Below are 12565 nucleotides of genomic sequence, written 5' to 3'. Positions count from 1 at the left end.
GAGTCATTAGAACTCAAGGGACCCAGGGTTCCACCAGCGGCCACTCGGGCTCATAACTCAGGGGACAGCCTGGGCGGCGTTTCAGCTGTGTATCAGTGACCTCGTGATGTTGGAAGCTGTTTGAGAGGTCTGAGCATTTGCCTGGGGCCAGGCAGAGCAGCCTCCTTTCTCTCCCACCTCACGTGGGTGCCGGGCCCCAGGCCCCAAACGCAGAGCTTGCCCAAGAGGAGGAGCCCCCCTGGTGGACAGAGAGCCGGTCTCCTGTGAGGGGACCCCTTTTCCAGAAAGTCGGGCTCCAGAGCAGTGCTCCTGCAGCCATTGCGGGGGCAGCTCTGGGGGTCACGAGGCAGGGCCAACTGGAGCGGTTTAGTTGCTCCCTCGGGTCTGCATGGATTTAGCTCAGGTTCTGTATGAACTCTATTTGGACCTTATTGTCTTTGGTGCCGTCCCTTTCTATAAAAGCAGGCTGGACATACGGGAAAGCTGGTAGCCTTTCTCTACATCTGCGGGGAAGGCAAATGGACTCCGTCCACAGTCCCAAAGAGGGGAGAAAGGGGAATAATTCAGAATAAGAACAGTCACCCGTGTTCCCCTAAAACCTTAGAGCAGCTTTAACATCTGGACCTTGCCTCGTTTTCACTCCCAGCTTGTACTGGAGGCCGTAGATGAAATCCACCCTCTCTCAAAGGCAGGGCTGCCCAGCGACAACGCTATGCTGGGCATGGCCACGTGTTCCAGGCCACGTTGGGAAGATGTTGATGAGTTTGATAGATGCTCCTTTCCTGAAAGGACGAGGGGGCTTTTCAATGCTGGGCTTCGGCACCAGCTGCCATCAGAACGCACCGCTGATCTGCCTGTTTCCGAGCCCACGGCTATTGGCTTCCCCTCGGCAGTAGGATCCTGTCGGACTGTCGGATGCGCACAGCAGAGAGTCCGCCCTGAAAACACACCTCGCAGGGGCTGGTGGCAGCGTTTCAGGGTGCTCGCCAACTGCGGTCCGAGGAAATCTGGAGTCTTTTTGTCGGATTAGAGAGATTTACAACAATATATCCCATGGACTTGAAATTTAGAGGAAATACAGGCTCCAGCACCAGTAATGCCCCCTTTTTATTACAAAACCTTTTATTACAAAATCATCAGCGTGCCATTCTGTAACATAAGGGTGTCACACTCAAGCACACCACACGACATTTTAGGTGAAACGTTCAAATGAAAACTATGCGTTATTAATCACACCCATGTTATTAACCCTACCACACTCAAGCAGGCCTTACTTCTGCCGGACCCTGTAGATTGTTTGTAATGGTGAGTCCAGCTTCTCTACAATCCCCCCTTTTTTCCTTGTGAAATTTAGTCTGAGATTTCTGGGTCATGATCAGTCTATTTTTAATGAATCAAAATGAGACAAAATGGAATATTTAAAGAACTTTTTTTACTACTTTATTCTCAAATTGGATAGTTTTAACTGGGTCACTGTCCAGTCCAGTGTGTCCAGTGTTCACAGGTCAGTAGTGCTGAGTGCTTCACGGTCATCCATTCGCTAAAACGTGAGAAAACCCGGTGGCACCACCTGGGAACGAGCACTTTCTGCCCTCTGGGACCCCGCCAGATACCAAGGCGCAGACCCGCCCTGCGGCTCCTGCCCATTGAAGGAGAAGCCGCCCACCCGATGCGATCTCGGGACTGCCTGCCCCGGAGAGCTAACCGCCCCCCAGCCCCCGCGCACTTCCTGAACCGCCCCCCGCCCCCTGTCAGCAGCCCGCACTGAAGGATTTATAAAAACAGTCCCACCACACTGATGCTCTTTTTCGGGGGTGGGGGGCAAGATGGCATCAAGAATGTTCCGTATCGGTGGATTTCAGATTTGCCCCTTTTTCAGAACCAGCTGATTTGCTTTTCAGCAACGTGGTTGCCAGGCTCCGCCCGGGCCTGTTCCGCTTGATTTCTGGGCGGAGTCAGGGCAGTCTGTCCTTCAGACGGTCCTGATGCGGCCAGTCGGGACGACTCTCAATTTCTTCACCAAATTATTGTTTAAGAATGTAATTAACTACTTAAACATTTTAAACCTATTGACCCTTTCACCTATTTGTCCCATCCCTCCGCCCCGACCTCCGCCACCCACCAATCTGTTCTCTGTACCTACGGGCTTATCGTTTTTTATTTGTGTGTTTCCACATGTCGAACAGACCATGTGATATCTGTCTTTCCCATGTCACTGGGCACCATGCCTGCAAGGCCCGTCCATGTGGTTGCAAACTGCAAAACTGCACTCTTTTCAAGGCTGAACGATGAAGTCCCACTGTGCGCGTATCCCCGTTCCTTTATCCGTCAATCGGGCCCTGCCTCAGGCAGTGTAAGCGAGGCCACTCGGACTGGGGTGGGGGGGGCGCAAGCTTCTTTTTGAGTAGGCGTTCTCATTTTCTTCAGGTACACACCAGCACTGGGATCGCTGGGTCACATGGCATTTCTACTTCTAATTTTTTGAGGGAAAATTAGGTTTAATTTCAAATTCTGTTTTCTTGCAGGTATTTTTGCCCGTTGTTTTAAATCTGGTCTGGAAGCAGGTTTGGGGAAGGAATGAGCACTATTCTAACTATTTGTGTGAGCTCTGGTCATTCTTTGTTAACTTGCCTTGGGGTATTTGAACGTGCCATTTCTTATTTGGAAACACGGCTTAGGATGATCCACCAGAAACCACAACATAAAGCTGGTGGGGGCGGCGCCGTAACCCTCTGGTTTAATCACCGTTCGCCCTTTCGGGGAGCGTGGGTGAGGTGGGAGCTTATATCGTTTGCCAGAGTTATTCCCATAAAAGGCAAGCAGATAGTCTTCTACATTTTATTCAGAATGAAATAAGCATAGCAGAGTTACATCCGTGCGACTTGTGATGAAGAACTTGATTCCGTAACGAAATCAGTCCTAAGGGGGCAGGAGGGGACCCTAGCTGTCCCCAACCACATCCAACCACACCCGCAGGTAGAGGTGGCCTGTAGAACATGCTGTGGGGCAACCCACCCCACAGACCAGCAGTGGGCAGCTCCCAGAAAATCACCGGCCCCTGTGGTTTGCAGGGGGCGGGAGCGTCTTGCGTTTGATCCAAGCCTGGAATTTCCCCGTGAAGAGGATGTAGATTCCAGGTTTCCTGGCAATGCCGCATTTATGTCCTGCAGACACCAGGCCGTAGAAGGCGCCGCGGCAGACCAAGGGGCCACCGGAGTCACCCTGGAAACAAGAAAAGGGACAGATGCTTGGTCAGACGCTCTTGAACTTTTCCTGCCACCCACAGCTGATGACTCAAAAGATTACGGTCTGGGTCCTTGGTTCCTTTGTGCCCTGAAGAGGGGCAGCACATTCCCTGACTCAGTGTTGAGGGTCTGCGTCTCTGTCTGTTCAGGACCGTGGTTCCATCTGTCTGTCCATGCCCTTGTCTCTGGGACTAGCTATACACACATCCTTTGCTCACCAGGGACCCCTGAACTTCATTCATCAAGGAATGGGCAGACGGAAAGTTCAAAATGACTCACTGAAATGAAAGAATTTTTTAATCTGTGAGTCTCATGTTGGTGGCCATGGATCTGAAATCAGGTTGCAGAGGACAGCACTGTAGTAACTATCCCCGCGGCCAGAACTCTGTCTTCCGAGCTATTTTCCCTGTGTCGGCCCCTCATGGGGTGGAACAGCGTACTCCGCACACACACACTTAGCAAGTCCTTGCTCGGTGAGCCGATTCTTGAGGACTCCCTCTGACAACAAAACGTGTAACTTAAATCTGTCAAGGACGGTGACAGGGTGGCAGCTGGCCTTGGCCACTGCTGCCGCGCCCCGCCAGCTGCAGCACCAGGGTGGGTGGCGTGACGGTGGGGTGGGGGTGCCACGCATGCGCACAGTCTCGGAAATCACCCCCTACTCCCCCCTAATCACACATACAGTCTGATGTGAGTGTTATGTTCTAATTTTCAAAAAGATTCATTTATTTACTTTTAGACGGGGGAAGGGAAGATGAAAGAGAGGGAGAGAAACACCCATGTGAGAGAGAAACGTCCATCGGTTGCTTCTTACTCCCACCACCAGGACCTGGCCCGCGGCCCAGACATGTGCCCTGATCAGGAATCAAACCGGGGACCTTTCGCTTTGTGGGACGACACCCAACCCACCGAGCCACACAGTCAGGGCTGTGTTCTGATTTTTTAAAAACTGGCATTCTGCCCTGGCCGGTGTGACTGGGAGGTCAGAGCATCGTCCTGTGCACCAAAGCGCCGTGGGTTCGATTCCCAGTCAGGGCACGCACCTGGGCTGTGGGTTTGCTCCCTGTGTGTACGAGAGACAACCCATCGCTGTTTCTCCCGTTGAAGTTTCTCTCTCTCTCTCTAGAGCAATGACAAACGTCCTTGGGTGAGGAAGAAAAAACAACGCAATCCATCTGTGCTCCCGCTTGTCACCCACAACCACAAACACCTGTTTGTTTTCTACCTCAGGAAGCTAGAGTTTGGGAAGTATGACTGTTGTTCCTTTCGGCCAGCCAGTCAATGTGATTTAAGAAACACATACCCTCTATTCGAGCTTTTTGCATTTGAGTCTTACAAGACCTCTTTATTAATCCATTGAAACGGTGGCTCCTTTCGGGGGAAGTTACCTTCGAGTCACCAGCAGTGAGCGCAGAGTGGGCGGGCTGGCCCAGGACGCTGCCACCCCTGGGAGGACGCCTGGAAAGGTCATCAGACGTGGTCACTGCCCTGATGAACAAGCGTGAACTGACCACGTGCTGTGGGGGGGGATGTCTTCGAGGTTCATTCGCACCGGGAGATGAGAAATGGGAGGACGCTGCACAGGAGCGGAGAGTAGCTCTAGGGACTGCAATTCCGTGCTTTGCACACTCCTGCCCCCCGTGCTAGTGAGCACACGAAGCCTGGCCCCCTACCGGCGCGCTGAGCCACCCACTTACCTGGCAGGAGTCCTTCTGGCCTTTGGCGTCTCCTGCGCACACCATGCCTTTGGTTATGATGGGGTGGTGGTTGTAGTAACTGGGGCTGTTGCAAAGCTTTTGACTTATGACAGTCACAGTGACTTCTCGCAAGGTATCAGAGAGTGTCAAAACGACTGGGTCGGTGGCGCCCCAGCCAGTGACCTGGCATTTGGTTCCGGCTCTAATATCATTTTTGGTGCTTGGTGGGAGCAGCTGGACATTCTTGTCGAGTTTTGCGGCCGTGTGAAGCTGACAGATTGAAAGAGAACAAATGATTGTTTGTCCCCAGTAGTATTCCGCTATCGGCCTGAGCGGTCTCTCTGTGGTCCCTGATCTCGGGGCACACCCTGCTTGTCGAATCTACTCTGGTGGTGGCCTGCAGCTGCCGCTGTGCTTGTTGCTCCCGGAGCCTGCTCCCCAGGCCCCGCAGAGCTCAGCGATGTACGGGGAGGAGCTGACCCAGAGCAGTACTGCCCAGGCTCCAGTGAGCTGGCCTCCGCTCCGAGCTGCATGGTTTTCTGTGAATCACATTGCTGGGTCTCGACTTTGAGGGTGGGGCCATTTCCTGCTGGAGGGGACCCTTGAGGACGGTCTAGACTATGTCTGGACTAGACTGAGTACGGTCTAGACTGGGTTGTAACTCCCTTCTGGGTGCCGAAGTCATTGGTGGGCTCTGTCGGATAACTGACTCGGGTTTCTCATTTGCTAATGATAAAGCATTTGGGAAGAAAGCTTTCTGTGCAGGTCCCTGGGCCTGCTGGGCTGTCCCCTCCCACGTATGTGGCTTTGTGCTGTGTGGAGCCAGCCCCGATGGGTGTGTGGTAAGTTCTTGTTTCTTTCAAGGCAGTGTGTGGGCTGAAATGGGCTCTTACAGAACATGTCCCGGGGACCTCGAGTGTGACGGGAGTGCTGACGCCGGGCCTTTGTGCAGGTGACACAATGACCGCGTTGTGTTATGTTGGAGAAACAGAAAGAGGGCAAAGCCACCTACCTTAATGAGCATGATGTCGTTTGCGTTGGGGTCTGACGCATATCCGGGGAACGGTATGAACTTTGTAACCTGGAATGTCTGTTTGGAGGCCTCACTCTGAGAGAGAGAGTGCGCCCCTAAAACCACCTTGAAAGACTGGCATTTGGCAAACCTGAAAAAGCAAAGTGTAGAGGGTCAGTGACCTCGTTCCCAGGTGCCCCGGTGGAGAGGAGAAATGGCGGAGAAGGTCGGGCACATGCAGGGACAAGGTCACCTGTCTAGGATGAGGGGTATGACGGAGGTCTCAGTGGACCCAAGCGTGGGTGGAGGCCGTCAAGAGCCCACTTACCTGCCGCCAGCCCACCCCTCAGCCCCAGCGCGGCGCCGGAGCACCCGAACTGTGCCCTGCTGCGGGAAAGCAGTGGGATCCTAGTCGACTGACACCCATTTACAGCAAAGGAATGTTAACTTAGGGAAAAGTAAAAGACATCACATTTGTTGAGGTTGTGGGTCGAAACTGACATCTGCCGTCATTAACATTTTTTATTCATCGAGGTAAAATATACGTGACATAAACGTCACAGTTTTAACCATTGTAAATGCACAGTCTCTGGCATTAAATTCATTTACGTTGCCCCCCCCCCCCATCCGTCTCCAGAGAGCGCCATCTTCCCCACGCTGGGCGCCTGCGTGACTAACACCTGCGCACCCGTGCATCCAGACATCACCTCAGACCGTGGGGAGAGGTGAGGTCGTGACAGGGCCGCCCGACAGGCTCCTGCATTCTGCCCCTCTGTCAGATAGAAGACCAGGGCAAGGAAGGCCAGCTGTCCTCCAGGCGAGAAGCCACTGCTGGCTCGGAGCGAGGACACGCCGGGTGGTGGCCACTGCCAGCCCCGCTGGAGGTTCAGAGGGCGTCAACTGGTGAGTTCGTGGAAGAGGCACCAGCTGGGACTTTTTTGGTTTTTTTGTTCCTTGCCATAGAGAGTTCTAGCACCAGTGTTTCAGCAGGACCACTCTGGTGTGATTTGCCATATGTTGGACAAAACTTCGTTCACAGCTAGTCGTGAAAATAGAAATGATACTTTGGAGAGCCTGCCGACGCCTGGGATCCGGGCGCATGCTACAAATTCCCATTTCAGCGTGCGCCTCGGGAAGCCTCTTTGAATGCTTTTTTCAAATAGGAAAGTTTACACAAAGAATTGTGTTTGTTTGGTTACATGCACATATTTCATTGTCACGAGAAAGGGGACAGGCAGATTACAGAAAGCCCCATGGCCACGTACAGATTATTAATAAAGATTCACATGAGTTCCAAAGAGTGCAGAAACACAGGAAGGGCGAGCGGGGGCGGTCTCGGGTCTGGGGACCCGATGGCAGGCTGTGACGGCCAGGGGTCCTCACTTTTTGATTTCTACCAAAAGAGTTTATTTTTGGAATTCCAGCTCCATTTGTTGAAAAGTTTGTCTATTGCAAAATCAGGATGAAATGAAATTTCTCAAGGGATGTGGATTGGATTTCCTAGGGTTCACTCGAACTCAAATTCGGCACAGTTCCTGCAGCCAAGGCTTCAGACGGGGAGGACGACTGAACCGTCCCCCCCGCAACCCACCCCCCAAATGGGGCCATGTTCTAACGCACGGCGTGGGCACCTGCATGAGTAGCTGACACGTGGAAGTCTGCGAGGCCGTGGATGATGAATTCTGACTAGGGAAAGGGCACTGCGGAAATTTCTGGTTTGCCTTCATTTTTTACCAATTTCCTTGGTTAGTTAATGCCTTTGAAATGTTTTGATTATTTTCATCTCCAGTGGGACATGTTAACACTAAAGACAACACAAACAGCCCCGACTGTTGTGGCTCAGTGGGTTGGGTGTCGTCCCGGCCAAGCCAAAGGTCGCCGGTTCGATTCTAGGTCAGGACACATGCCTGGGTTGCGGACCTGGTCCCCGGTAGAGAGACGCATGAGAGGCAAGTGATCGATGTTTCTCTCCCTTTCTCCCTACCTTTCCCTCTCTCTTAAATAAATAAAATCTTTTTTAAAACTAAAAACAATGCAAGCAGACTGTGAGTGCCCCCCGGACTTCCGTCCCTGGGTATGTTCAACTGCGGTCTGTACACGGAGGTCAATTTCGCCCTCCTGAGACCCCTGCTATTACCTGAGTTCCAGGACCCCACCTCCTTAGCTAAATCTGGGCCCGAACTCCCACAGCGAGGAGCAACAGCACCCTTGTCGTCCATTTGTACAGTTGTAGGGTGGTCTTTGGACCATCTGCTTCAGAGTCATCCGGAGGTGTTTGTTTAAAGTGCAGCGTTCTGCGTCCCTGGTCTCACCTGGAACAGAACTGCATGCAGAGCGGAGCCAGTGAATTGCTTCCAGTCCACCTTTCCATCTGCCGAAGATGCCCACAAACACCGTCTCTCCTGAGCCTCACGGAGACCCTCCTCAGTGTCGTTAACACGGACGGGCTGAGTATCCCCTACTCATGAAAGGGTTCTCTGGCCCAAAGCGACATGTGGCTACGTAGGGGAGTCAGGACCCAAACCCAGCTTTCGTGACTCCATCCAGGGCTTCGTCCGTGACAGATCCGGAAGCCCAGTGCCCAGCCTTTCGGGCCTCCTGTTCCCTCTGCCAGTCTGCCTGGGCGCCGAGCAGGGCTCTGCCGGGACCCTTACCTCCGGCTCCAACAGGGAAGGCAGGGCCCCTATTTCTTGGAGGTCTCTTCTGTGTGCGAGGGAGGGAAGTGACCTGACTACGAGAGAGGGACCGTCATAGTGCTGTCCCATTAGCATGATGAGATCATCGGATTTGTTCCTCAGAGACATAACATCGGTCACTTTTGTTAAATTATTGTGGCATACCAGATTTTGTGCTGAGCCTTTACACACTTTCTCTCATTCAAACCTCACAACAGCCCTTGAAGAAGGGTATGATTATTCCCATTTTGCAGATGAGGATGCTGAGGCTCGGGTGAACGAACAGACTTGAGAATGTCCCACAGAGTTTAAGGACTCAGTTGCGGCGGCACGAAAACTCAGTGGGTTTGAATCTGGTCCTGAAGCTTCCGCCCAGGGAGCCCGAGGGACTTGGGATAGGGTGAGGCCACGTGGAAGGGGTAGTGGGAGCTCTGGTCCAGCTGCTGGCCAGCAGGTGAGGTGGGAAAGTGTGGCTGAAGAAAGGTTTTGGAGGAGGCTTGGGAAGGCAGGGGGCAAGACTTGGTGAGAGTTTTGCTTCTTTTAACTTAAAAAGCAGGACGCGAGATTATATGAAAAGCCTTTTTACCGGTTTCCTTTTATAATTGGTGTGAGGACTAGTAAAGGAGCCAGGAGACTATGTGAGGAGCCGCGAGGACGGGTGGTGGGCGGGGCGCCCAGGTCTGGCCCCCACACCCCTTGCTGAGAAGGGCCCGGGCATCAGCCAGCGAGCTATTCCCACGGGGTCCTTGGGGCACGTGTGTGGGAAGCCACCACTGAGCTGTTCCGTAAATACTTGGGATTTCACAAAGCTGAATGTTTCTCCGAGCATCAGTCCACCTGCAGTGTTATACCCCAGTGTCCCGTAGAGGGCATTTGATCCACATATTCTGGAGTTCTTTAAACTCCAGCCACTTAAAATGATTATTTAGCAATTTTTTTTAAACTTCAAGACCTCTTTTCTCTAATTTGTCAATTTGGCAATCCGCCCCGACTGAGTCAAGTTTACCGGACAAAATTTAAAATTCAACTTAATACCATTTAGCATTGGGTAGCACTTTATGGCTTGTGAAGGACTTTACACACTGTGTTTTCAGCTTAGCAAAAAAAAAAAAAAAAATCCTCCAATTGATGTCCCTTTTTCTACTCAGCATTTACTGAGCATCTGTAAGAAGTCGGGCTGTGTGTCCCGGGCGATCAGGGTCCGTTTACATGTGCCGAAGCATGTTTGAGGGTGTGCATGCTTTGAATGGAATGAACACTGACTGATTGCCCCCTCTGCCTAGCCGGCCCCCAGGGGCAAGCGTCCTGAAAGGGCAGAAGGGATGGGGACACGTAGAGGGCGGCAGCAAGAACCTCTCATAAATGGCGTGGCCATGTTCAATTAGTGGCTGGCTATCAGAAATCAAACAGAAGTTCTCATGGTTTCCAGGCTTCCAAATGTCTCACTTGTGTTCATACAGTCTCATCAGTGGGGCCGTCGAACAAAATCTCCAGAACACAGGACGGTCAGTCCAATTGCTCATTTCGATATAGCTGAGGCCAAGGGACCCTGAAGGGAATGCAGTCATTGCGTACGGAAAGCAGGCCCGTCTCTTCCTCGCTTGTTCAGGCAAGAAGCGGAAGGAAGAAAGCACACTAACTAAAAACACCAGCCGAAGAAAAAACACCCCCACCCCCACAAACAGACTAAACAACACCAGGTCTGCTTTCTGTTGCGTTTCCTTGGCTGACGGTCGCCGAATCCCAAGAAGGGCTTTGGGCTGTTTTAGTTGGAATAAGAGCATCACAGGCGGAAACGGACTTTGAGAGTTACCGTCTGCCTTCAGAAAAGCTTTCATTCTGAGTGTCCAGAGAAAGAAATTCTCTCTCTCTCTCTCTCTCTATCTCAACCATCTGTGACTTTCTTTTCCCACCGGGGAAGGCTGTCGCCCTTACAGCTGTGGGCCTCCCCTCTGGGTGGGCACTGGGGCGTTATTGCAAGGGGGGTCCTCTTACTTCTACTACTGTCACTGCTCCTGCCAACTGCCCCCTCTTTGCACTTGCTATGTGCTCAGCAAACTCAAACATTTATATAGATATTATTTAAACCTTGAAGTCCCACAAAGCAGGCCCTTTGGTCAGGTGGGCTGAGAGATGTGGGGCACTGTTCCACGCGTGGGAAATGTGGTCCAGTCCCCACTCGGAAAAGCCAGTGGGGAGCGAGGTTGGCGGGCAGGACCCACCCCACCCCCCAGGTTCTCCCGTGGGGAATCAGGCCTGCATTGTACCTGGGCTGCTATGAGACTTGCTCTTGCTAAAACTCCCTCACCCTGAGGCAGCAAAGGTTTACTGAGTATCTTTAACTTCCTAAAGTCTGTGCTAAACCACCCAAGAAGGGAGTTTAACCAGTTCAACAACTTTCCCCCTTAAGCTGTAACATCCTTCTCTTTGAAGTAATTAGCAGTATTCTGTCCTTTGTTGACCTTAATAGGTAATCACCTGTGGTGAACCTGTGCATAGTAAATGAGGACCATCCTCCATATAATGTGCCCAGAAAAACAATAAAAGCCTGTCCAGGCGGGGGGTTGGCTCTCTCTTGGGCTCTCTCTAGCCCTCTCACCCTCTCTCACTCAGAGAGCGGCCATGCCATCCCTTTTCCTCCACAGGATTTCTGTAGTCCGTGTGTATTTGTATATTGCAGCCACAACACCGGATCCTGGCCCACAGGATCCGCATCTGGGAGGTACAAACTAGGACCATGTGGTCCCCTTGGCGGGGGGGGGGCGGGGGGGGGGGCGCGGCTGCCTTCTCTGGAGGCACATGCAGGCCTTGAACTTGCCTTGGTGGGAAAGGCGGACCAGCCCTCCTCGTAGAGGGAAATGCAGGGCAGAAAGCGTGCAGGGCAGAAAGCGTGGACGTGTGTGAGGGTGAGTGCCTCCCACCAGGTGGTCTGTGACCACGGAAGCGAAGGGTGGGGCGGATGCCCTCCTGGGAGGGGCGGGTGGCCGTGCGGGGACTCACCGGCGGCGGCAGTGGGCTGCGGTCAGCACCCACTGCGGGTGGATCAGGACGCCTCCGCAAATGTGGACGCCCTGGTGCTGGAGGGAGGCCATGAACGGCCTGGAGTGCGGGGCCACTTCTTCCCCCCCAATAACCTCCACGCTGAGACCTGCAAAAGAAGAGCAGCTGTTTAACACAAAAGGTCCAAGCGGATGATCTCAGGTAATTCTTCTTTTGACAGGCATTCTGTCATTTTCACAGATTAAAAAATCCTGCAGTCACCTAAGACTCATAATTGTACTCACGAACACCAGTGTGTAATTGTGTACAAACAGTTGTTCACCACATCACAGTTTAGAGGCATAGACATGGCTGTGAAAAACCTCTGTCGTTTGCAGTGTCACAGCAGAGTCACTAGAGATTCACTCAATGCCGGCGGGTGGGAGGTACAGGAGATACTCACACTGTGGAGTCACAGAAGCCCCGGCTACCAGGAGAAGTAGAGAAAAGGACGAAAACGTAGCCATTTCGGTGGCTTTGATTTAGGAAGCCCCAATGAAGTGCTCTGACCAGATCGGTGAAGGAAGAAGATTCTGAAGGCTGAGTTTTGGTCTTGCAGTTTTAACTTGCTTACCACAAGCATTCTGGAGTCACGAGTTTTCACACCTTAGCGAGAGGGGTTTATCAAGTTCAGGGCGTTTCGGATCTGTGCTGTTAGCACTTTTGGAGGGAGTTACCTTTGCAAGAAAGAATTCGTTTCTGGACGTGACCACCTTTACTGTCTGTGAGCGCTCGTGCTGCAGACAGTGAAAGGCTGGAAAGCAGCCGAGCCGTGAGGACTTGATGAGGTTGCAGACGGAGTTCAGAGACGTCCATTGCTCTAAGGCAACACTCACTCCTTTGCCTGGCGGAAAAGCGTGCGCGCCACATTGGGTTCTCTCTTGTTCTCTGTGGACG

At 52.5% G+C, this 12565-nt stretch overlaps 1 protein-coding gene across 1 annotated transcript; it reads right to left on the bottom strand.

Annotated features, from left to right (window-relative positions):
* Window positions 1-2834: 2834 nt before the first annotated feature.
* Window positions 2835-12188, bottom strand: GZMK (granzyme K). Its single transcript, XM_024571957.3, has 5 exons — window positions 12072-12188; window positions 11630-11777; window positions 5955-6105; window positions 4943-5212; window positions 2835-3222 (listed from the first exon to the last, which is right to left on the bottom strand). Exons 1-5 carry the CDS (start codon window positions 12133-12135, stop codon window positions 3049-3051), a joined length of 807 nt encoding a protein of 268 aa, XP_024427725.2. The 5' UTR covers window positions 12136-12188; the 3' UTR covers window positions 2835-3048.
* Window positions 12189-12565: the final 377 nt, after the last annotated feature.

Source organism: Desmodus rotundus, chromosome 1, assembly GCF_022682495.2.
Source record: "Desmodus rotundus isolate HL8 chromosome 1, HLdesRot8A.1, whole genome shotgun sequence".
In the NCBI taxonomy this organism is placed as follows: Eukaryota; Metazoa; Chordata; class Mammalia; order Chiroptera; family Phyllostomidae; genus Desmodus; species Desmodus rotundus.
This window is presented reverse-complemented; position numbering and strand designations above follow the sequence as displayed.

Coding starts and splice junctions, on each gene's coding strand:
- GZMK (XM_024571957.3), bottom strand. CDS start 12,135: ATGGCTACGTTTTCGTCCTTTTCTCTACTTCTCCTGGTAGCCGGGGCT. Junction 6,106..11,629: donor GCAGCCCACTGCCGCCGCCG/GTGAGTCCCCGC, acceptor TTGCTTTTTCAG/GTTTGCCAAATGCCAGTCTT. Junction 3,223..4,942: donor GCCAGAAGGACTCCTGCCAG/GTAAGTGGGTGG, acceptor TCTTGTTTCCAG/GGTGACTCCGGTGGCCCCTT.